This window comes from Molossus molossus, unplaced genomic scaffold (genome assembly GCF_014108415.1).
Source record: "Molossus molossus isolate mMolMol1 unplaced genomic scaffold, mMolMol1.p scaffold_m16_p_6, whole genome shotgun sequence".
In the NCBI taxonomy this organism is placed as follows: Eukaryota; Metazoa; Chordata; class Mammalia; order Chiroptera; family Molossidae; genus Molossus; species Molossus molossus.
In genome coordinates, this window is record NW_023425399.1 from 50,100,067 (window position 1) to 50,123,523 (window position 23,457).

General features: G+C 42.3%; 1 protein-coding gene across 1 annotated transcript; it reads right to left on the reverse strand.

Annotated features, from left to right (window-relative positions):
* Positions 1-10,067: 10,067 nt before the first annotated feature.
* On the reverse strand, positions 10,068-14,694 carry LOC118618730 (cystatin-C-like). Its single transcript, XM_036245163.1, has 3 exons — positions 14,371-14,694; positions 11,221-11,334; positions 10,068-10,383 (listed from the first exon to the last, which is right to left on the reverse strand). Exons 1-3 carry the CDS (start codon positions 14,614-14,616, stop codon positions 10,300-10,302), a joined length of 444 nt encoding a protein of 147 aa, XP_036101056.1. The 5' UTR covers positions 14,617-14,694; the 3' UTR covers positions 10,068-10,299.
* Between the last annotated feature and the right edge of the window lie 8,763 nt (positions 14,695-23,457).

The window sequence follows — 23,457 nt, forward strand, 5'->3', positions numbered from 1 at the left end:
TTAGTGTGGTTCCATTTGTCTTCCCATTTCTCCTGCTAATTACAGCAGTCCTTCTAAAATTTTTTTTTCAGGGCTGGTTTGGTTCTAATGTATTCTCTTAGCCTTTTTTTGTCTGAGAAGCTCTTTATTTGACCTTCTATTTTGAATGATAGCCTTGCTGGGTAGAGTAGTCTTGGATTTAGATCCTTGTTTTTCATGACCTTCATTACCTCTTGCCATTCCCTTCTGACCTATAGTATTTCTGTTGAGAAGTCAGCTGAGAGTCTTATGGGGTTTCTATTGTAGGTAACTTGTTGCTTATCTCTTGCTGCTTGTAAGATTTTCTCTTTGTCTTGAATTTTTGGCACTCTGTTTACTATGTGTCTTGGTATGGGCCTATTTTGGTTTTTCTTACTTGGTCCTCTCTGTGCTTTTTGAACTTGAATGCCTTCTTCCTTCACCAAATTAGGAAAGTTTTCTGTCACTATTTCTTAAAATATATTCTCTAACCCTTGCTCATTTTCTTCTACTTCAGAACTCCTATGATGTGAATGTTATTACATTTCCAGTTGTCTCATAGTTCTCTTAAGCTGTTTTCCTGTTTTTGAGTTGTTTTTTCCTTTTGGTTTTCTGATTTGTTGATTTTTTTTCTACCCTATCTTCTAATTTACTGATCCTGTCCTCAGCTTTCTCTACTCTGCCCTTTAGACTTTCCAATGTGTTTTTTATTTTGATATGTCATTCATCATTTCTTCTTGGTGGTTTTTTAATTTCAAGCTGGTTGATTTTCAACAGTTTTATATCTTTATTCATGGTGCTCATGTCCTTACACATGCTGTTGAGCTTCCTCAAGATCATGGCTCTGAATTGTAGTTCTGTTAACTTGCTTAACTGCACCTCATTTATCTCATCTTCGGTAGAGGTCTTTTGCTTTTTTGTATGGCTTTTGTTTCTGTTTTTCATCATTTTGGCTATCACAGTGGGCTTTGGAGTCTGCCAAATTTTCCCCGTGGGTGTTGGTGTTCTGCTGTTGGTGACTACCTCTCCTGCGTTTGGATGAGGCAGGTAGGACCCACTTTAAACACCACTTTCAAGTCTTAACTTTCCTGGTTAGAGTTGCTAGCCCAGGGAATGGTGGTTGTCCTCTAGATTTTTTGCCTGGAGTCTATGAAGGACCTTGGTTTCTGAGTTGAATGAAAAACTCCCTCAGGTGCTCAGTGTAAGAGGATTTCCCGAGGGTGGGGCAGATGCTGGTTGTTAATGGGCCTCAATTCTCATTTCAATGGCCACCGGGTGTGGTTGAATCTCTGAGGGAGGTGCCACTACCTCTCCCCAGGTCCCTGGGAAGGAGTGAGATGACCACAGTCCTGCGTGGCTGCACTCAGAAAAAGCTCTGAGTGCCCTCCAAACCCCGAGTGTCCCCATACAGTTCCAGTCCAGTATGCCCTCCCTCTGCCGGAGCCCAACGTGAGTTGCTGCTGCCAATTGAGCCTCTGTCCGGGCTCTGCATTGTGGAGCCACCTGGGACTTTAACCTGAGGCCGCCGTTCCCTGCTAAGGGCGGCCAAGGCTGCGGCATCTCTCAGCTGAGGGTATAGCACCCAGCCGAGGTTACAAGACCCAGGACCCAGCCAAGGCAACAGCTGGTCCCAGCTGAGGCCGCTGGTCCCAGCTGAGGCTGCAGCATGTCCCAGCCCAGGCCGCTGTAGATCATGGGCTCACAGCCCCCTCTCACGTTTTTGCAAGCCTACCAGGATTGGGTCAGTGTCCCTGGTTACATGGTCCTCCAAGCTGCCTTTCAGTTGCCCCTTCCTGACAATTTGTCTTTATTTTCGTTGTAATTCCAGTTTGGTCCTGGGAGATGGTCTGTGTAGCTTTCATTCACTCCACCGCCATTTTTTTCTCTCTAGTTTTATTTTTTTGCATATAACTGTCTGATTTTCCCAAAATGATTTATTGAATATACTGTCTTTCTCCATTGTATATTTTTACCTCCTTTACCAAATATTAATTTTGCATACTGTCTTGGGTTGATATCTGAGTTCTCTGTTTTGTTCTATTAATTTATATGTCTGTTCTTGTGCTAGTATCAGGTTGTTTTTATTATGATGGCTTTGTAGTATAACTTCACATCTGGAATTGTAATCCGACCCATTTTTTATTTTTTTTTTCTTTATCAAAACTGCTGTTGCTATTCAGGATCTTTTATGATTCCATATAAACCTTTGGAGTATTTGCTCTAGATCTGTGAAATATGCCTTTGGTACTTTAATAGGGATTGCACTGAATCTGTAGATTGCTTTGGTAGTATAGCTATCTTAGTGATGTTGATTTTTCAGATCCCTGAATATGGTATGTTTCCACTATTTTATATCTTCCTCTATGTTTTTTTGTTTGTTTGTTTGTTTTAATGTCTTGTAGTTTTCTGAGAATAGGTCTTTCACCTCCTTAGTTAATTTTATTCCTTGGTATTTTGTTGTTGCAATGGTAAATGAGATTGCTTTTAAAATTTCCATTTCTGAGTGTTCATTGTAGTGTATAAGAATGCCATCAATTTCTGGATGTTAACTTTGTAACCTGCTACTTTGCCAAAATCATTTATTAAATCTAGTATATTTTTTTATTTTTTATTTTTTTATCCTCATTCGAAGATATTTTTTAATATTTTGTTCAGATAGAGTGGGAGGGAGAGTGTGAGAGAGAAACATTAACGTGAAAGGGACACATCAAGTGGTTGCCACCCACACGACCCAACCAGGGCCAGGGACAAACTACAACTGAAGTACATGCCCTTAGCGGGGACCGAACCCGGGTTTCTTCGGATCACAGGCCAACGCTCTAACCGCTAAGCCAAACTGGCCAGGGCAAATCTAGTAGATTTTTGATGGAATCTTTAGGGTTTTCTATGTACAATATCATATTATTGGCAAATAGTGACAGTTTCACTTCTTCCTTCTGATTTGGATCCCTTTTATTTTTTCTTCTTTTTCAATTGCTGTGGCTAAGACTTCTAGTATATTAGCTGTTATTGGCCTGTTCAAGTTAAATAATATTGGCAAAAATGGGCATCCCTGGCTTATTCCTGGGACGTGCTTTTAGTTTTTGTCCATTGAGTATGATATTGCCTGTAGATTTTTTATATATGGCTTTTATTCTTCTGAGATATGATCCCTCTATTCCCACATTGCTGAGTGTTTTTATCAGAAATGGGGGCTGGATTTTGTCAAATGCTTTTTCAGTGTCTATTGACATATGTTTTTTATCTTTTATTTTGTTTATGGGATGTATCACATTTATTGATTTGTAAATATTGTACCATCCTTGCATCCCAGGGATGCATCCCACTTAGTCATGGTGAATAATTTTGTTTTCTTTATTGATTGTAGAGAGAGCAGAAGGGAGAGGGAGAGAAAGATGGAAACATCGATGAGCGAACATCAATTGGCTGCCTTCTGCATGCTTCCTACTGTGTATCAGGCCAACAACCTGGGCATATGCCCTATCTGGGAATTGAACCTCCAACCTCTGGATGCATGGGTTGACACTCAACCACTGAGTCACATTGGCTGGGCCCAATTGGTTGGTTTTCAGTGTTTCTATATTTTTACTCATGCTGTTGAGCTCTTTACTCATGCTGTTTAGCTTCCCCATTATCATCACTCTGAAATCTACCTATGAAAACTTGCTTAACTGCATTTCATTTATCTCTTCTTCAGTAGAGTTCTCTTGTTCTTTCATGTGGGATTTGTTTAGTCATTTTGGCTATCTCAGTGGATTTTGGATCCTGCCAAATTTTTCCTGTGTTTGTTGGTGTTCTGCTGGTTGTGTCTCCTGCTACTGGGTTTGGGTGAGTGTGGGAGGACGCACGTTAAACACCACTGTCAAGTCGTATTTCCCAGGGTAGATTTACAAGCCCAGGAAATGTTCAGTTATTCTCTAGCTTTTTTCCTGGAGGCTATTAGTCTCAATTACTTAATGAGCCTTGGGTTGTAGCCCTCAACAGAATGAAAATGTCTCTCAGGCATTCAGGGTAAGAGGATTTCCAGCTGGTGGAGCAGATCTTTGCTGGCTCTTAATAAGCCTCACTTTGCATTTCTCTGGCCTGGATTGGTGGTGTTAAATTCTTGAGAGATGAGGTGGTTTCTTCTCCGTGGGTCTCTGGGAAGTGACTCTTTGAGTAATATGGCTACTGTCCTGTGAGCAAGTGATTCAACACAAGACTTTCATTGCCCTCCCAGCTCTTCAAGCTCTGGAGTCTCCACACAGTTCCAGTACAGTCCACCCTTCCTCTGCTGGAACCCAAGGTGAGTGGCTGTAGCTAATTTAGTGCCCTGTCTCAGCCCTCTGCACTGTGCATCTGGCTTGGAGTTTTAACCCCAAGAGACCTGTTCACAGCTAAAACAGCTGTTGTCTGTGGGCTCCTGGCATGCCCACTTGTGCCTCTGTAGTTTCTACCAGGCTCGATTTAGTGTCCTGTTTCTGCCCCTGGTTATATGGTTCCTCTCCAGCTGCTTTTCTGTTGATTTTCCTGACAATTTGTCTTTATTTTAGGTGTAATTCCAGTTTGGTCCTGGGAGATGGTTTGTGTAGTTTCCATTTACTCTGCCATCATTTTTCTTAGTTTTTAAAACTTATCTTTATTGTAGAAAGTATTGCTGATGCCCTCTTTACCCATTGATCCCTCATTACCAGTCCTACTCCCCACACTATTGCCTGTGTACATTGGTTATGCATATATGCATATAAGTTCTTTGGTTTATCTCTTCCTGCCCCCATCCCCACTTCCCTTTGAAATTTGTCAGTCTACCAATCAATTTGTACATATTAATTCCTTCACCTTTTTTTGTCTGTATTTCAACCCTCTTCCCATCTGGCAAACAACAGAAAGTTCTCTGTATCTATGAGTCTGTTTCTATTGTGCTTGTTTATTTTGTTTGTAGATTCAGTTTTGATAGAGATGTATTTATTGTCATCTTATTGTTCATGTTTTTTATCTTCTTCATCAACATTTCACATAATACTAGTTTGGTGATGAACTTCTTTAGCTTTTTCTTGTCTGGGAAATTCTTTATATGTCCATCATTCTAAATGATAGCTTTACAGGATAGAGTCATCTTGGTTGTAGGTCCTTGATTTTCATTACTTTGAATATTTCTTGCCACTCCTTTCTGGTCTGCAAAGTTTCTTCTGAGAAATTGGCTGACTGTCTTATGGGATCTCCTTTGTGGGTACATAACTGCTTTTCTCTTGCTGCTTTTACAATTCTCTCTTTTTCTTTAACCTTTTGCATTTTGATGATGATGTGGTTCTCTTTGGGTTCATCTTGTTTAATACTCTCTACAGTTTCTGGACTTGTATGTCTATTTTCTTCACCAAGTTAGGAAAGTTTTCTGTTATGAAAACAAATATGTTTTCAATTTTTTGCACTGTCTCTCTCTCTCTCTCTCTTCTTTTTCTGGCAACCCCATGATGCAAATGTTGGTGTTTTTGAAGTTGTCCCAGATTCTCCTTACACTATCCTCATTTAAATTTTCTTTTCTTTTTGCTGTTATGATTGGGTGTTTTTGGTGTCCTCATATTCCAAATCAATGGTTTGCTTCTTGGCTTGATATTGATCCCCTGTAAATTATTCTTTATTTCAGTTAGTGCTTCCTTCATTTCTGACTGGTCCATTTGTATGCTGTTGAGGTCCTCATTAATTTTCTTGAGCATCTTTATAACCAGTGTTTTGAACTCTGCATGTATTAGATTGCTTATCTCTATTTTGTTTAGTACTTTTCCCAGAGTTTTGTTCTGTTCTTTCATTTACAACACATTTCTTTGTCTCCTCATTTTTGCTGCCTGCCTGTATTTGTTTTTATGTATTAGGTAGAGTTGCTATGTCTCCTAGATTTCATAGGGTGGTCTATTATAGTAAGTGGCCTGTAGGGTCCAGTGGCACAACCTCCCTGATCACCCCAGCTGGGTCCTCAAGGTGTAGTTTGGACCCCTCATATGGACTGTTCACTCTTCTCTTGTAAATGAGTCTTGATTACTGTAGGCACTTCAATGTGATAGATTTACTAAGCATAATCAGCTGTAAGGACTGGCTATGTCCATTTAGCACTTACCTCAGACTACCCAGCTGTGCAGGGGCCCACCACATGGAGCAAGCCTTACTTCAGATACTCCCTGAGTCCACTTCTTGAGAGTGTCACTTGTGGAGGTGGTTGGGTGGTGGTGCTTTGTCATGGTCTGAAGCTATCTACTGGGTGTGCTGGCGTTGGGTCCTCCCAGGAGACCCAGTCCAAGGTCAGCCACTGCCTGTGTTCTAGCTGGAGCCACCAGGAATAAGCTACAAAGTGATTTGCAGATAACTGCTTCTTGTGCTGGGTTTGAAGGTACCCAGGCAAAGCCAAGGTGTGAACCAATGCTAGCTGCTTCTAGTGCCAGGCCTGGGGCTATTTAGTGAGAGGTATGGGGCTGAGGCCAGATGCTGCTTATTTGAGAATTTAGAAAAATCTGAGACAGGAGCCAAGACAGGCCAATCCTATGGTAAAGCCACTGGAAACAGCTTGAATGGGTCTAAAAGTTTGATGGGGTAGGGCCTCAGGGAATCATCAGGGTAGGACAAGCAGTGTGAGCCAGATTGCTGGAGTCCCATATATGGTGCCTGTCTGCTGGTTCCATGGGAGAAGCGTTCATCAAAGACACAGCTCTGCCAGTAAGTCTTTCTGGGAAAAAGCTGCCTCTCCAGTTCTCACCCCAATGAAATCAGTTCTTCACTGTATGTCTCAGGTGCCTTTCAATCTGCCTCCCCAGTGATGGAACCTGGAAGGAGCAAGTCAAATAGGTCTATTCATGGGCTCTTTAAGAGGAGCTGCCTGGGACTCCAGTAGCCTCACTGTTATTTCCTGTTGGTGTTTATAGCCAGAAGTTATGGGGATTTCTCTCCCTGAGCTGGGGGCCTGGTGTGGATAGGGACCCCTCACTCCTCAGGAAGGACCTTCACAGCCAGGGTATCCCTCCTGATTTTTTATCTGCCACACTTGGGTGTGGGACCAGTCTCAGAGTTGCTTCTTTTTTTAATTTCTTGGCTGTAAGACTTCCGTTCAGCTCGATTTCAGGTAGTTCTGCATAACGTTTTTTTCCTGTAGTTTGGTTGTAATTTTGATGTGGTTGTGGAAGGAGGCAAGTGCCATGTTTATCTATGCAGCTATCTTAATCAGAAGTCAACACAATATATTTTAAATGAAGTAGTTGGCACAGAAAAATAAACCCAGCTAGATTTAGGACAAATGGAGAAGCTGACCTATAATACTATTGGAATTTGCTGTACAAATGATGGCCTTTTTTTTTTTTTTAATCCTCACCCAAGGATATTTTTCCATTTATCTTCAGATAGAGTGGGGGTGAGTGGGGGAGAGAGAGAGAGACAAATATCGATGTGCGAGAGATGCAATAATTGGTTACCTCCTGCATGGTCAGGGAGCAAACCAAAACCGAGACATGTGCCCTTGATTGGAACCAAACCTGTGACAGTTTGGCCATGGGCCAACACTCTAACTATTGATCCAAACTGGCCAGAGCAATGATGGCCTTTTGAAAGAGTTCTTGGAAACCTCACAGGTAAAAAAAAATATAGTGACTAATAACATTTGAAAAAGTAAAATGTAGCCCTTATGGAACACCATATAAAAATATGTTAACATTCTGACTGGAATAATATCTATTTATGTAACAAACTGCACTGTTGTTGGTGCTTTACAGATTGGAACAAGTGGAAAAGAAAAGGGTGCATACTGTCCCCTTACTGATGACAAGTGGGGCTCACTGAGAGTAAGGAGATTGCCCAGGTTATACAGCCAGTGGAAGTGTCACCCAGGCCATCTGGCTTCTACTGTGTATGCAGGGACACACACACGCACACACACACACACACACACACACAGTATGTCCCAGACACCACTGCTGTGTAATGAGTCACCTTAACACTTGGAGGTGTAGTATAACCATTTCCTCTTGCTTATAATTCTGTGGACCAGAAATTCAAGGAGGGAGCAGGTAGACAATTCTTATGTAGGCTCTCATGTGACTGCAGTGAGATGACAGTGGAGTTGCAGTCACTGAGAACTCAGTTAAGCTGGACATTCATGGTGGCCCACTAAAGTGGCTGGTAGCTAATGCCCGCTTTGGCCCCTCAGATGGGGCTGTTAAGTGGACATCAGCAAGAACCTCTCCAGCATGGTGGTCTTGAGAAGTGGGGCCCTTTCATGGATACTGGCTTTATACCTGGGGCAGGTGCCCGAGATTTTGGTAGAAGCACTGGGTTCTTCCTTGACCCCATCTAGGTTGCAGGGTCACTTTTTCTGAAGTTTTTGGTTGACACAGTCACAAGCACACTGAGTCAGGAGGCAGCTCACAGACCCCACCTCTCAATGCAAATAAAATATGGGATCATATTTAATTTAATTAATTAATTTTTATTTTCATGTTCCCTCTTTTTTCCCCCATTGACCCCCTCCTCCCCACTCTCACCACCCTCCTGCCTTCCCCAGACTATTGTCTGTGTGGGACCATATTTTAAACCACCAAAATATATCATTACCTCAATAACAAAATATCTAAAATGTATTATTCACTCAGGCACTGTGTAAGCCTATTAATATTTTATATAAATTATACACTTATATTTACATTTAAAATAAACACCAAAGTAAAATTGGCAGTAAAAGTTGCAGGGCTGCACTTCGCCATGATACACTGGTCTTAGTGATGTCTGGGTCAGAGTGTTCTGGGTTACATGAACTCACTCAGAACTCCAGAGTCTAGATATCGACAGACCAGCCCCCTATCTGTGGTGGTACCCGTTGGAATCCCTGTGCTGTGGGCTGTAAAACCGGAGGCCTGGATGATGGAAGGAGAAGGGAGCAGATGCAGGGGATCAAAGTGTAGGAGGCACAGGTGAATGGAGCTGTGTGCTCAGCTCCTATCCTCCTTCCCCACCCTCTTACTGCTCCTCATCCTTCCACCTCCAACTTCCATTAGAAGACAGAATTAAATGGGAAGTGTTTCAAAGTCACGGGTTTACATGAAATCATCATTTCATTGCAGTGCCTGGATGCTGGTTGCTATTTTAAAATCAAGATTTTCCCTCAAGACCCTGTAGGGGAACCTTCAGCCAAGGCCACTATTACTCTCTATAGTCTGCTTTTCAATACCATCCCCCATCTTCCAACATAAGTATGTCATCCCTAAATCCAGGAACCACTCCTTTTTCCCACAGGGCCCAGGCCCAAATCTCTTCCAGCTATGGGCAGTTGTTTCACTTCTCTAATGTCAAAGCCCTTTACTTAAAGTCTGGGGTGAGCAGGTTCTGCTGCCAGCTAAGATGAGACAAGGCACAAACACTTGGGGACTCACAAACAGGCTGGTGGGTATAAATTACTAAAATCCTTGTAGAACAGATTGCTGGACCATATCAGAGAAGGTGCTGCTTTAACTCTTTCTTTCTCAAGCCTGTATCTGACCTTGATTTATTTTTATTCTGACTGGCATTTCCCCAATCAGTTATACATACACACCTATATTTGTAGTCTTAAACTTCTCACTGATGCCTGTAGGCTATTGGGTGGAAAAGTAGATGTAAAGCATTATTTCTTTAGTCTCTAGGGAACGTCAGCAGTCACATCAGCCCCAGGGGTCTGATGAGCTCCCACACCTGGCTAAAACCTATGGTTCTTCAGAACCTTGCTGAGGGAGGCCTTGGGCTATGGGATCCATCTGACCTCTTCCTACTGTCCAGGCTCTGCTCACTGTCTGACTTCTTTTCAAACATAGCAGCCAAGTTTTCAGAGACAGAAGCATAGATCCCTTCCTACTTTTTAGATTATCAGAGCCACCACAACCAAAAGCCTGGATTTTCAGTCCCCCTCCATGACTCAGTCATCCAAAAAGGGTCAGCATATTCCGCTAACATGCTCACTGTGGCCGTATGTGTCAGCTCTCATTCTCAGCTTTGCCCACCAGAGCCAGCAGGACAGGAGCTCTTCACAAATAACTGTCTGAACCCTTCAGGTATATCCCCAAGACAATGAACAATTCAAGGAGTAGCTGATGTGACTTTTTATTGTGTGAAGTAGAACCAGAACATTTGCACAAAGGACAGAGGCATCTAGAAAGCAATCAAGAGAAAGAAACAAGGTAGAGCCACTTAGCTGTTCAAACAATGCTCAAGAGGTCTTCTCTATTTGTCTCCTGGGGACATTACATGAGGGGACTCTACCAGGGGTTGGGGTGCAAGTGAGAAGCAGTCTGCATGGCCCAGCCTGTCACATGTCTTCTATGCATCCTGGCAGGTGGACTTCATCATGGTGCTCTTGCCCAACCAGGGGACAGTGTATACCTGGAAAGAGCAGAGTGCTTTCTGCAAAAGGGAAGCAAGAGAGATGGTCAGCATGGGTTACAGTTAAAAAGGAAATGGCCCAGCATGAGATCTCAGAAGCACAGATGAGGAATTCTGGTTGTTTGGTGGAACTCTCAGCCCCCTACCCTGCCTTGTCCCAGAAGACTATGCAGGACTCAGCAGTGGCCTCCTGGTAACCCCTCCCATCACTCCAAGTCCAGGAGGTGGCTTCATGTCCCCTTTCCCTGCAGTAATCCACACTGTTGTACCCCTAGCACAGCCCTTTAAGGAGCAGCCCACACAGTACCACACAGCCCCAGAAGGTGTATGGTATGCTGCCAAGTTCCCTCCACATCCAGTGGGCTAGCACTAAGAGGGAAGGATCTGGGTCCAGTAAACCCTCCTGAAAGAGGCAGTGTGTTTAAGGAGGTGACAAGAGGATGGAGGTCTCCCCAGAGGCTGAGATATCCTAAGAACCAGTCAAGCCCAGGGGATAGGCTGGTGTTCAGTGAGCAGGACAGCATGGGAAAGCTTCTTCCTTATAGGTCTCTAATTCCCTCTCATCTGTTCCAATGGCTGAGGTTGGGATTAAAGGGCCCTATCTCCCCCCACAAGTGATTCCTCCAGTTAGCAGGCAACAATCCCAAACCCCATGGTACCCAAATGTCCAGCTCAAATGTCCTTATAAATTCTAATTAGGAACCAGCATATACAAACTGGCACTCTTCCCCCACACACACATCAACACCTACACACTCCACACGTGCCACAGTATCACCCATAACATACCTCCATGGCACAGCCCCATCCCTTTGCCCTGCATGCCTGATCCTTGGCCCAGATGAAGTACATACATACCTTCCTCAGGTGCGGCTGGACATGGAAGGGACAGCTGGACAAATTGGATTGGGACTTGGTACATGTGGTTCGACCGATTTCCACATCCAAGAAGTAATTCAGCCCAGCCACAACCTGTGCATGAAAAGAGTAAGACTGGCTTTCAACACCTACCCATGTCACACAGGGACAGTTACCTTCCTGTTATTGCATATTGGGCCAGCATCCATGGGTTGCCAGAGACAGCACCCAGGAGGCACTTCTGATGGCTGCCAAAGTTGATGTGCCCTAGGTCCTCCTTGTAAGTTGTTTACAGAGCAGCTCTGACAAGGAGTGCCACACAGCCTGGCGGGAAGAGAGGCAGGAAAATGGAAGGTGGAGTTAGACATCAAAATTCTGCCAGGAGCTGAATATGCAGCTCTGGGGAGCCAGCCAGGGTGTCACCAAATCAACTGTGCCAGCACCAGGAACCAGGGCAGGGACTAAGACAAAATGACAGTTCTGCTGGAGCTAAGGCTGGTTCCATCTCAGGAAGACTCACATGATAATGACCTTGAAGCTGTAGTCCTATTAGTAACATCCAGCCCATTGAGACTCTCATTCCATGTAACCAGGTTTACTCACACCCTAACTGAGCAGTAGGAAATGAGTTGCTTTACACACACACACACACACACACACACACACACACACACGTATGCTTAAGGCCAATAAAAGATGCCTCTGAAATGTCTGACTTTTAAGAGTTATTTGTGATGGGAACACTTCTAAAGTGTGTCACATACTTTGTGTCTTTTTTATTTATTGATTGATTTTAGAGAGAGAGGATAGGAGAGGGAGAAATAGAAACATCAATGAGAGAGAACACTGACTGTCCACCTCCTGCATGCCCCTCACTGGGTATCGGGCCCACAACCTGGGCATGTGCCCTGACTGGAAATCAAACCGGCGACCTCTTGGTGCATGGGTTGAAGCTCAACCAGTGAGAAACACCGGCCAGGCTACTTTGTGTCTTTTAATATGTTCTTTTTAAATTACTATTATTGATTTTGAGAGAGAGAGAGGAAGGGAGAGAGAGAGATAGAAACATCACTGTGAGAGAGATATATCAATTGGCTATCTCCTGCACAACTCCTGCATGTGCCCTGACCAGGGATCAAACTGGGACCTCTCAGTCCATGGGACGGTGCTCTACCACTGAGCCACACTCGCTGGACAAGTGTTATTTGTGATGGGAACACTTCTAAAGTGTGTCACACACCTTGTGTCTTTTATATTTGAGATTATAGAAAACCTGTCCTCACACAGGCATCCCCCAAACACACCTCATGAAAACTTGGAGAATCTCGAGATGAGGGGCCCAGACTAGGCTCTAGACTCTGTACACTGGACATCAAGCAAGTCCTATGATCTCTCTGTTGTCAGTTTTCCACATGGGCTGATCAGTTGTGACACCAAACTAGTGTCATACTGGAGAGGAGCAGGCTGGTGGGGACCTGGGGAGCAGGAAGAGCATCTTTTATCCAAAGAGGACAGTGCAAGCCAAATGCTGTAGAAGAAATGGGTCTGATCTTGACTCACTATCTGAAGTTTCAAGAGGAGGTAAAAACAGGCTCTAAACACTGGCAGGCAGCAAGTACCACACTTTGCTATTGTGTGGCTATGTTCTCCTCTTCAATGGGATGCAGGCCAGCTGTTCTAAATGCCAGCCTTCCTTCAAGGAAAAGCTCAAGGTCCAGTAGCCTTTCTGAGGTTCCCTTCATTCCCATTCTAGTGACTTCCCTCCCTGTCTGGACAGAACTTCAGGGCGGGCTGGCAGAGGCAAGGTCAGGTGTGGTCCTCTCTACCCCAGCATACCATCAACTACTTCTAACTACTGGTGGTGGAGTGCCCATCTAAGAGTGGAAAATGAGACTTCAAAACCCAAAGTCTCATTCATAGATGCGACTAATAGAGGGAAGTAATGCTCCAGGGGCTTTCCTCCAGAATCTCTGCACGTGAATTCTTATGCAAGGCCCTCTGCAGTAGCATCTACCAGAGACCATATCCAGGACTCCTCTGTGTTTACTGGTACCCGCAGAGTGACCAGGGGAGTAGTGAGGGCCCCTCCTCAGGGAAGATGTTTGGAGTGCCCTGTGGCCCCAAATACCACTGCACATAGAGGACATAGAGGTTGGTTTAGTGGCACCTATTGAGAGGAGACTCGGAGAACATTCTCTTCTTCATGGCCCAAATCTTACCCTGAGGAAACCTCAGAGCAACATAAACTGGCTGGACCCTCCATAAATGACAAGGTAATGAAAAAACAGACAGGGGCTCCAGGGTTAAGGAGGCTGCAATGCATGACTCTGGAGTGCCCCTGGCTATAAAGAACATTGGTGGAACAATCACAGATTGGTGATAAGGTCTATGCATTAGATCATTTTTTCAATGTTTATTCCTGATTTTCAAAATTGTATGGTGATTACATATATAAGAAAATGCCCTTGTTTTTAGAAAATATATACTCTCAAGTGGTTCAGAGAAATAACTGCATAGATGTACCCACACACACATGTGGAGAGGGAGGGAAGTGGATAAAGTAAATAGGGCAACATTTTAACATTTTGAGTAATCTGGGTGAAGAATCTACAGGGATTCTATGTGCTATTTTTGCAAGTGAGTTCTAAATCTGAAATCATGCCAAAGGAATAAAAGTGTTTTAAAAAATCTTTCAGTGGCAGATCCAAGAGGGCAACCATGCCCTCTTGTTTTTCTTTGCCTATTGTCATTTAGCTGCTAACACACACAATCTCATGAGCCTGGTAGGGAACTAAAGCGGGCTGTATATCGACCCTGACCCCAACCCCTGTCTTTCTTGCTGGGCTGGTGCTTGAAAACAAATGAAGGCCTGGGCACAGACCCAATGTGCCCGACCCAATGCCATGCCTGGTGAATAAGCCTGTGAAGGTCTGTGGTGGGTCTATGGGCCACATGAAAGATGAGAGAAGCTGCCTGGCTGAGAAGCTCCAGCGGGTTGAACCTCCTGCGGGTTCAGTGATTGTGGCTGGGCTGATCTCCTCACGAGGGCCAAACCCTCATGAGGCTCAGGCTCCTCCATCCCGGTTGCCCTCCCGACCTGCAGCCCTTGCACCCGCCCAGCAGCCCCCAGCACCAGAGCCCTGGACGCACCTGCTTCCGGGCGTGCACCACCCGTATGGCGCTGCTGCGGAAGAGGTCATTGCTCTTTTTGTTGTACTCGCTCAGGGCGAAGTTGAGCGCCTGCTGCACGCCCTCCTCGTTCACGTCTGCCTCTGCCAGGCCGCCCAGCAAGCGAGGCTTGTCGGGGCTTGCACCTGCCGTGGGGCTCACTGCCTGGGCCAGGGCCAGGGTCAGAGCGGCCAGCAGGAACAGCTGGGTACGCAGGAGCCGGGCCATAGAAAAGGCTAAGAGTGAGATCCTAATGCTGCGAGAACTACACACTTATTGAGGCTTTTATTCCCCTGGTTGCCCTCCCTCAGCCCGCCCCTCCCTCGGCTCCTCCTCTTCCGCTCCGTCACATCCCCCAACCCTTTCCGCTAACCAGCTTCTCCCCTTGGGCCCTGTTTCTTTTCAGTACTGAGGTCCTGCTCTTCCTACCAGCTGCTTTCGCCAGCTCTTCGTTACCCTCTCACTCAGCACCTACCTCCCAGTCCCAGACCTCTAGAGCCTCCAGCAAGAATCCTTCCCCTACCCGTAGTTCCTCCTCCGCACCCTGAGCCCTGCCCCTCCGCCCAGACCCCGCCTTGTCACCTAAGTCAGTCTGAGCTTCTTCCCCTACCAATTTCAGCTCCTCCCCACCACCCCCATACCTCCTCTAGTGTGCTCTGAAGCTCAGCTCACCTTGGTCTCAACAGAAGGTGTCACCCTTCCCTGGGCCTGAACAGCTTGTACCCCATGATTTTTTAAAAAGGGAAAAATACGTGTCTTGGTGTCTGAGCAATTGGCCGAATTCTAGAGATCCCAGAGCAAGGCAATGATTTCAAAGGCTGGGGAAGATGCCATCTGCATCTTGTACTGGGGAGTATCTTTGCCAAACATAAGTGAAGTAATCAACCTCTACTTGGTAAAAAGTTCAGGTTCTCTTTTTCACAACTAATTTATTTATTCAACAAATCTTTCTTGTGTTTCTCCAAGGCCAGGAGGCCTAGAGTCTGTATGTAACAGAGTGAGTGAGTGAGCCTTGAACTTGACATTGTAGAGGGACTGCCCTATAGGTCTGTAATACTTTCAATAATAAAGATAAATTTTAAAAAATACCTAGAAATAATGTAAAAGACCTATCTTTAAAAATTATAAGATACTGAAAAAGAAATTGAGGAAAATATAAATAAATGGAAGTAAATACTGTGTTTAGGGATAAGAGAAATTAACATCACTATAATGTCCATACTACCAGAAACAATCTATAGATGCAATGCAAATCCTATCAAGATACTAATGGCATATTTCTCAGAACTAGAACAAATAATCAAAAAATGTTTATAGAACCACAAAAGACACCAAGTAGCCACAAAAATCTTGAGAAAAAAAAAAAGTTGGAGGAATTATGCTACCTGATATCAAACTATACTACAAAGCCATAGTAATCAAAATAACATGGTACTGGAATAAAAACAGACATATAGATAAATGGAACAGAATAGAGAGCCCCAAAATATACCCACTCTTCCTTAGTCAATTAATATTTGACAGAGGAGGCAAGAACATAAAATGGGGTAAAAATAATTTATTCAACAAATAGTGTTAGACAAATTGCACAAATACACTTCAAAAAGTGAAACTAGACTACCTTCTTATACCACACACAAGAATAAATTCACTTTGGTCAATGTGGCTCAGTTGATTGGGCATAATCCAGTGCACCTAAAAGTTGTTGGCTTGGTTCCCAGTCAGGGCTCATGCCCTGGTATAGGGCGTGCAGGAGGTAGCCTAACGATGTTTCACCCTCACGTTGGTTTTTTTCTCTCCCTTCTCCCTTCCTCTCTCTTAAAAAAAAAAAAAAAAATCAATAAAGAAAAAAAAAAAATCCATAATGGATTAAAGGTTTAAATGTCAGACTGGAAATCATAAAACTCCTAGCAGAAGACATAGGCAGTAAAATCTGACATTTCTCATAAATATATATTTTTTTTCTGATCTCCTTGGGCAAGGAAAACAAAAGAAAAAATAAAAGTAAACAAATGGGACAGCATCAAACTAAAAAGTTTCGCAGAGCAGAGAAAACCATCAACAAAATGAAAAGCCAACGCACTGAATGGGAGAACATTTCTCCGATACATCTAATAAGGAGTAAATATCCAAGATTTATTTTAAAAAATGTATAAAACTTAACACCAAAAAATCAAATTAAAAAATGGGCGAATGGCCTAAATAGACATTTCTTCAAAGAGGACATACAGATGGCCAATAGACATATTAAAAGATGCTTGATCATCAGACACTAATCATCAGACAAATGCATATTCAAACAACAATGAAGTATCATCTCACACCTGTCAGAATGGCTATCATTAATAAATCAACAAACAATAAATGGCAAGAATATGGAGAAACAGAACCCGAGTTAACTGTTGGTGGGAATGCACGTTGTGCAACCACTGTGGAAAGCAGTCTGGAGTTACCTCTAAATATTAAAAATGGAACTTCCTTATGACCCAGTGATTTTACTTCTGGGAATTTATTCAAAGAAACCCAAAACACTAATTCAAAAGAATATCTACATTCCTATGTTCATTGCAGAGTTACTTATAAAAGCCAAGATTTGGAAGCAGTCCATGTCCACCTGTAGGTGAGTGAGTAAAAAAAAATATTGGAATAATACTCGGCCTTGAAAAGGAATGAAATCTTACCCTTTGCTTGAATTGACCTGGAGGAAAAACAAGCCACTTAGAGAAAGACAAGTACCATATGATTTCACTTATATGTGGAATCTAATGAACAAAATAAAATAACAAACAAAATAGAAACAGACTCATAGATACAGACTGACAGCTGTCAGAGGAGAGGAGGGATTGGGGCACTGGGTGAAAAAAGTGGAGGGATTAAGCAAAAACAACAGCAACAACAAAACAAACAACTCATAGACACAGACAACAGTATGATGATTAATAGTGATGGGAAAAAAAAAATCCTGCTGTCTCTCAGCTGTGCAGTTTCACAATTTAGCTCTTTTAACTGAATGAAACCATTCTTCCATTACTGCATTCCAAATTGAGGACTCCTTTTGGCATTGAATTGGCATCCACTGCTGTAGACTCAGATCAAGGGTTATTTTGCCCAGTTTTAACATTCAAATATTGGAAGAGTAAGACATTCAAGGCAGTTTCTCTGGGGTGGTAGCTTTGACATCATTTTGAAGCTACTCAGTTTATATAATTGCTTTACAAATCCATAATATTATTTTAATATATGCAAGCAATTATTTTTTTAACTATATGTACTGTATTTTTAAATCTATTGATTTATTTTAGAGAGAAACATTGAACTGCTACCCTACTCATTCATGCATTCATTGGTTTCATCTTGTATGTGCCCCAACCAGGGATTGAACCCACAATCTTGGCATATTGGGATGATGCTCTAATCAACTTAGCTACCCAGCAAGCAATTGTTAATGAGATGTTTTACATTCTTCTCTGTGTGCTAAGTCTGTGGAATCCTGTGTGTATATTTTATACTTAGAGCACGTGTCAATTCAGACTGTCCTTATTTCAAGCTCCCCATGGCCAAGTATGATTAGTGGCAGAGCCCAGCTTTAGGGTGTGTGTTGGGGGGGGAGCAATCAATAAGATAAGGGTGTAATAAGGCTTTGTTGTAATTAAAATAGAAATGGTGAAAGAGAGAAATGATTGAAACCATACAAAGTTTAGGGATACTATTTGAGATTACAGACATTTAAGCTGAAACCTAAAGGACAAAAAAGTACTTCTGAGACCAAGAAAAGAGAGCTTCAGGCTGTGAGAACAGCCAGTGTAAAAGTCCTGAGGTGGGGTAACAAGAAGTAACTGGAGAGTGTTTAAGCAGGGAAAGGATATGATCCAGAACTTCAGTTTAGAAACTGTATGGACAATAAAATGTGGGTGGAGATGCAAAGAGACCCCTACCAGGATAGAGTAGGGGGAAGGTATGAAAGAGACAATGAAGAGAGCAGGCAACTGAGAGAATGTATGTTGAAGCACACCTGCTGTTCTTGCTTCTCTCCTCAGGGAGCCACATTACTGTTTTTTTGTCCACTGTTTGGAAACTTTTCTTTATATTTAAGATCACCTTGAATGAGATATAAGTTACATATACTAAAACACTTCACCTTTTGTATCCAGATGAGAAATTTTAGCTAATGTATACAACAGTATCCATCAAGGTCTAGAACCCTTCCACTACCCCAGAAAGTTTCTTACCACCTCTGCAATCAGTCCCATGCCCACCCCTGACTCCTGGCAATGCACACATCTGTCCTTGTAGAGTTGAATTTTTGCCTTGTTTTACGCTTCCCACAAAGGAAATCATTTAGTATTAGTGCATGTGTGTACAACCTCTTTCTCTCAGCATCATATTTGAGTTGCCCCATGTTTTGTTGAGACAAGCTGAGCCTATCTTAAATGGATAAGAATCCTTTTTGGTTATTTTCTAAGCCTCTCCTAGATAAGTTTAATTTTTTTCTTCAAGTGCTCTTCAAAGTGCTCAGCTCTGTGACGATTCCAGTGGATACCAGCCCATGGAGGAAACTTGGAAAGCAAAGAGCTCGGCTTAGCACCTGAATGAAGAACCTAGCCCTAAATAAACCAGACCCATATTCCTCATTTGTGTGTGCTCCCTTGATGCACCAAGCTCCTTCCTTTTCTTCTTCCCCACCACCTTGTTTACAGGAAACCTCTTCTTTTGAATCTGTTTCACCTCCTCTCTTAATTTCTACCTTGAAGGAATGCAAGAACCCCTTTACTGATGACATAGTGATAACTTAACTGTTGCTTCCTTTTCTCTCCAGACATGGTTAGACATGGACAGGACATAGGCTCTGAAGTTCCTTGCACATACTTTTTCTCCATTTCCCCCTTTCCACTGCCAAACTCAGGACGACATGAAGATGCTTCTACACCATATACTGACATTGGGAAAACAGGGCTTTGATGGAGATTGATGATATATTATTATAAAACAGTAATACACACGGGAAATTCTCTGTATAGCCTCTGTGCAAAGAGGCTAGAGAGAATAGAGTAGTCTATTAAGAGACCCTTGTTTGCAAAAAATAATATTTTATTAATTTATTTTGTTACAGATGTTTTTTTTTTTCCTCCCATTGACACCCTCTTCCCAATCCTGCCCCCACCCATGCTTTAAATTACTTGTAAAAAGAATTGATTTTGGAATTTTTTTCAGTAACCACCAAGCCCCAACTACTTTACATACAAGTTACCATTTATTTTCATAAGGTGCATAGTTATGAACAGAAAAATGTCGGTGGAGTGAATGGAAGCTACAAAGACCATCTCCTAGGACCAAACTGGAATTACAATGAAAATAAAGACAACTCCTCAGGAAAAGCAACAGAAAAGCAGCTTGGAGGACCATATAAACAGGGACATCTACTCAATCCTGGTAGGATTGCAGAGGGGCAAGAGGGGGCTGGGAGCCCATGGAGGGCAGCAGTCTGAGCTGTGAGCAGCACCCTCAGGTTTACACTCCCAAGCTGCTCCACAGTACAGAGCTGAGACAGAGAATAAAATAGTCACAGCCTCTCAACTTAGGCTCCAGCAGAAACAGGGCAGACTGGACTGGAACTGTGTGGGGACACTCGGGGTTTGGAAGGTGCTCAGAGCTTTTGCTGAGTTGCAGCCACTTAGGACAGTGGTCATCTTACTCCTTCCCAGGCCCTGGGGAGAGGCAGTGGCCCCTCCCTTGGAGATTCAAACCCACCTGATAACCATTGAAATGCAAATTGAGGCTCATTAACAACCAGCATCTGCCCCACGCTCTGGAAATCCACATACTCTGAACACCTGAGGGAGTTTTTCATTCAACTGAGAAGCCAAGGCTCTTCAAGTAACTGCAACTAATAACCTCCAGGCAAAAAGCTAAAGAATAACTGAACCAATCCTGGGCTTGAAACTCTTCCCAGGAAGGTAAGACTAGACAACGGTGTTTAACATGGGTCCTACCATGCTCATCCAAATCAGGGAGAGGAGGCCACAAACAGGAGAACAACACCACCCAGTGGAAAAATTTGGCAGACTCCAAAGCCTACTGAGGTAGTCAAAATGGTGAAACAAAGAAACAAGTCCCAAAAGAAAGAATGAGAGATATCTACCAAAGATGAGATAAATGAGGTGCACATAAGCAAGTTAACAGAACTAGAATTCAGAGCCATGATCTTGAGGAAGCTCAACATCATGTGTAAAGACAAGAGCACTATGAGTAAAGACATAAAAATGTTGAAAATCAGTAAGTTGGAAACCAAGAAGAGATCAAGAATGACATATGAGAAATAAAGAACATATTGGAAGGTCTAAAGAGCAGAGTAGAGGAAGTGGAGGACTGGATCAGTAAATAAGAAGACAAGGTAGAAAAAAATCAACCAATCTGAAAACCAAAAGAAAAAATCAATTAAAAAACAGGAAGACAGCTTAAGAGAACTGTGGGAAAACTAGATACATAAAAATATACGCATCATAGGGGTCCCTGAAAAAGTAAAAAATGAGCAAGGGTTTGGGAATATTTTGAAGAAATAGTGACAGAAAACTTTCCTAATTTGGTGAAGGAAGAAGGCATTCAAGGTCAAGAACCACAGAGAGCCCCAAGTAAGAAGAACCCAAACAGGCTCACACCAAGACACATTTTAATCAAAATGCCAACAATTAAAGACAAAGAGAGAATCCTAAAAGATATAATCAACAGGTTACCTGCAAAGAAACCCCCATTAGGCTCTCAGCTGATTCTCACCAGAAATACTACAGGCCAGATGGAAATGGCATGAGTGATGAAGGTCATGAAAACAAGGATCTTAATCCAAGACCACTCTATCCAGCAAAGATATCATTCAAAATAGAAGGTCAAATAAAGAGCTTTCCAGAAAAAAAAAAAAAAAAAATGGCTAAGGGAATACATTAGCACCAAACCAGCACTACAAGAAATGTTTAAAGGACTGCGGTAATTGGCAGGAGCAATAGGAGGGAAAAAAGAACCACACTAAACAAAAATGGCAATAAATAAGTACATATCAATAATCACCATAAATGTAAATGGATTGAATGCTCCCATAAAAAGACACAAAGTAGCTGATTGGATAAGAAAGCATGACTCACATATATGTTGATTACAAGAGACCCACCACACAACAAAAACTCACATAGGTTGAAAGTGAAGGGTGAAAAAAATCTTCCAAGCAAACAGAACTTTTAAAAAAGCTGATGTAGCATTAATCATATCTAATAAGATAAACTTGAAAATGTAGACCATAAGTAGACACAAAGAAGGCCACTGCATAATAATGAAAGAATCTATCTAACAGGAAGATATAACCTTGGAAAACGTATATGCACCCAATATGGGAGTACCAAAATATATTAAAAATCTTTTGGAGGACTTCAAAGGAGAAATTGATAGCAATAAAGTCATAACAGGGAACTTCAACACCACACTGACATAATTGGATAGATCCTCCAGACAAAAAATTAGCAAGGAAAAACAGACTCTAAATGAAGCACTAGACCAAATGGATTTAATAGATATCTACAGAAAATTATGCCCCAAAGCTACAGAATTCACATTCTTCTCAAGTGCACATGGGACATTCTCAGAGGTAGACCACATGTTAGGACACAAACTACGTCTCTACAAGTTCAAGAAGATTGAAATCATATCAATATTCTCAGATAACAATGGCATGAAACTAGAAATCAATTGCAACAAGAAAATGCAAAGACATTTGAACACATGAAGGCAAAATAGCATGTTATTAAACAATGAATGGGTCACTGAGGAGATCAAGGAAGAAGTGAAAAAACTTCCTGGAATCCAATGAAAATGAAGACACAACAACACAAAATCTATGGGATGCAGCAAAAGCAGTTCTGACAGAGAAGTTCACAGCACTACAGACCTACCCCCAAAAGGAAGAAAAATCTCTAATAGACTACCTAACCTCACAACTTAAAGAACTAGAAAGCAAACAAAAAGAAAACCTCAGAGCAAGTAAAAGAAAATAAATAGTAAAGATCAGAGCAGAAATAAATAACATAGAGACAAAAAAAAAAAAATTCAGAGGATCAATGAGACAAAGAGCTGGTTCTTTTAAAAGATAAACAAGATTGATGGACCCTTAGCTAGACTCACCAAGAAACAAAGAGAGAGAACCCAATAAACAAAATCAGAAATGAAAGAGGAGAACTGACACCACAGAAATATAAAAGATTGTTAAAAACTACTATGAACAATTACATGGCAACAAATTCGGCAATCTAAGCAAAACAGACAAATTTCAAGAAACACACAGTCTCCCAATACTGGACTGGGAAGAGATAGAAAACTTGAACAGACTAATAAGAACTAAGGAAATTGAAGAGGAGATCAAGACTCTCCCAACAAACAAAAGCTCTGGACCAGATGGCTTCATGGGGGAGTTTTACTGAACATTCAAAGATGATCTAACACCCATTCTCTTCAAAATATTGCAAAAAATTCAAGAATAAGGAAGACTTCCAAACTTGTTTTATGAGGCCAGCATAATTCTAATTCCTAAACCAGAAAAAGAAACTACAAAGAGAAAACTACTGGCCAATATCCCTGATAAACATAGACTCCTATATCCTGAACAAAATGCTAGCAAATCGGATCCAGCAATACATCAAAAAAATTATTCAGAGGCAATTCAGAAACCAAGGGTCTTCAGGTGACCTCTACTAATAGCCTCCAGGCAAAAAAAGCAAGAGGAAAATGAGCATTCCCTGGGCTAGCAACATTAACAAGAAGAGCTAAGACTTGACAGTGGTGTTTAAAGTGAGTCCTCCCTGGCTCATCCAAACCCAGGTGAGGGAGCCACAAAGAGCAGAACACCAACACAAACAGGGAAAATTTGGCAGACTCCAAAGCCCACTGTGATAGCCAAAATGGTGAAAAACAGAAATAAAAGCCAAACGAAAGAACAAGAGACCTCTATCAAAGATGAGATAAATGAGTTGCAGTTAAGCAAGTTAACAGAACTAGAATTTAGAGCCATGATGTGGAGGAAGCTCAACAGCA

Bases quoted from the DNA above. Each gene is read 5' to 3' on its own strand.
- LOC118618730 (XM_036245163.1), bottom strand. From the start codon at position 14,616: ATGGCCCGGCTCCTGCGTACCCAGCTGTTCCTGCTGGCCGCTCTGACC. The intron at 11,335-14,370 runs GTGCGTCCAGGG...TTTCATGCACAG, and splicing joins TGGTGCACGCCCGGAAGCAG to GTTGTGGCTGGGCTGAATTA. The intron at 10,384-11,220 runs GTATGTATGTAC...TCCCTTTTGCAG, and splicing joins TCCAGCCGCACCTGAGGAAG to AAAGCACTCTGCTCTTTCCA.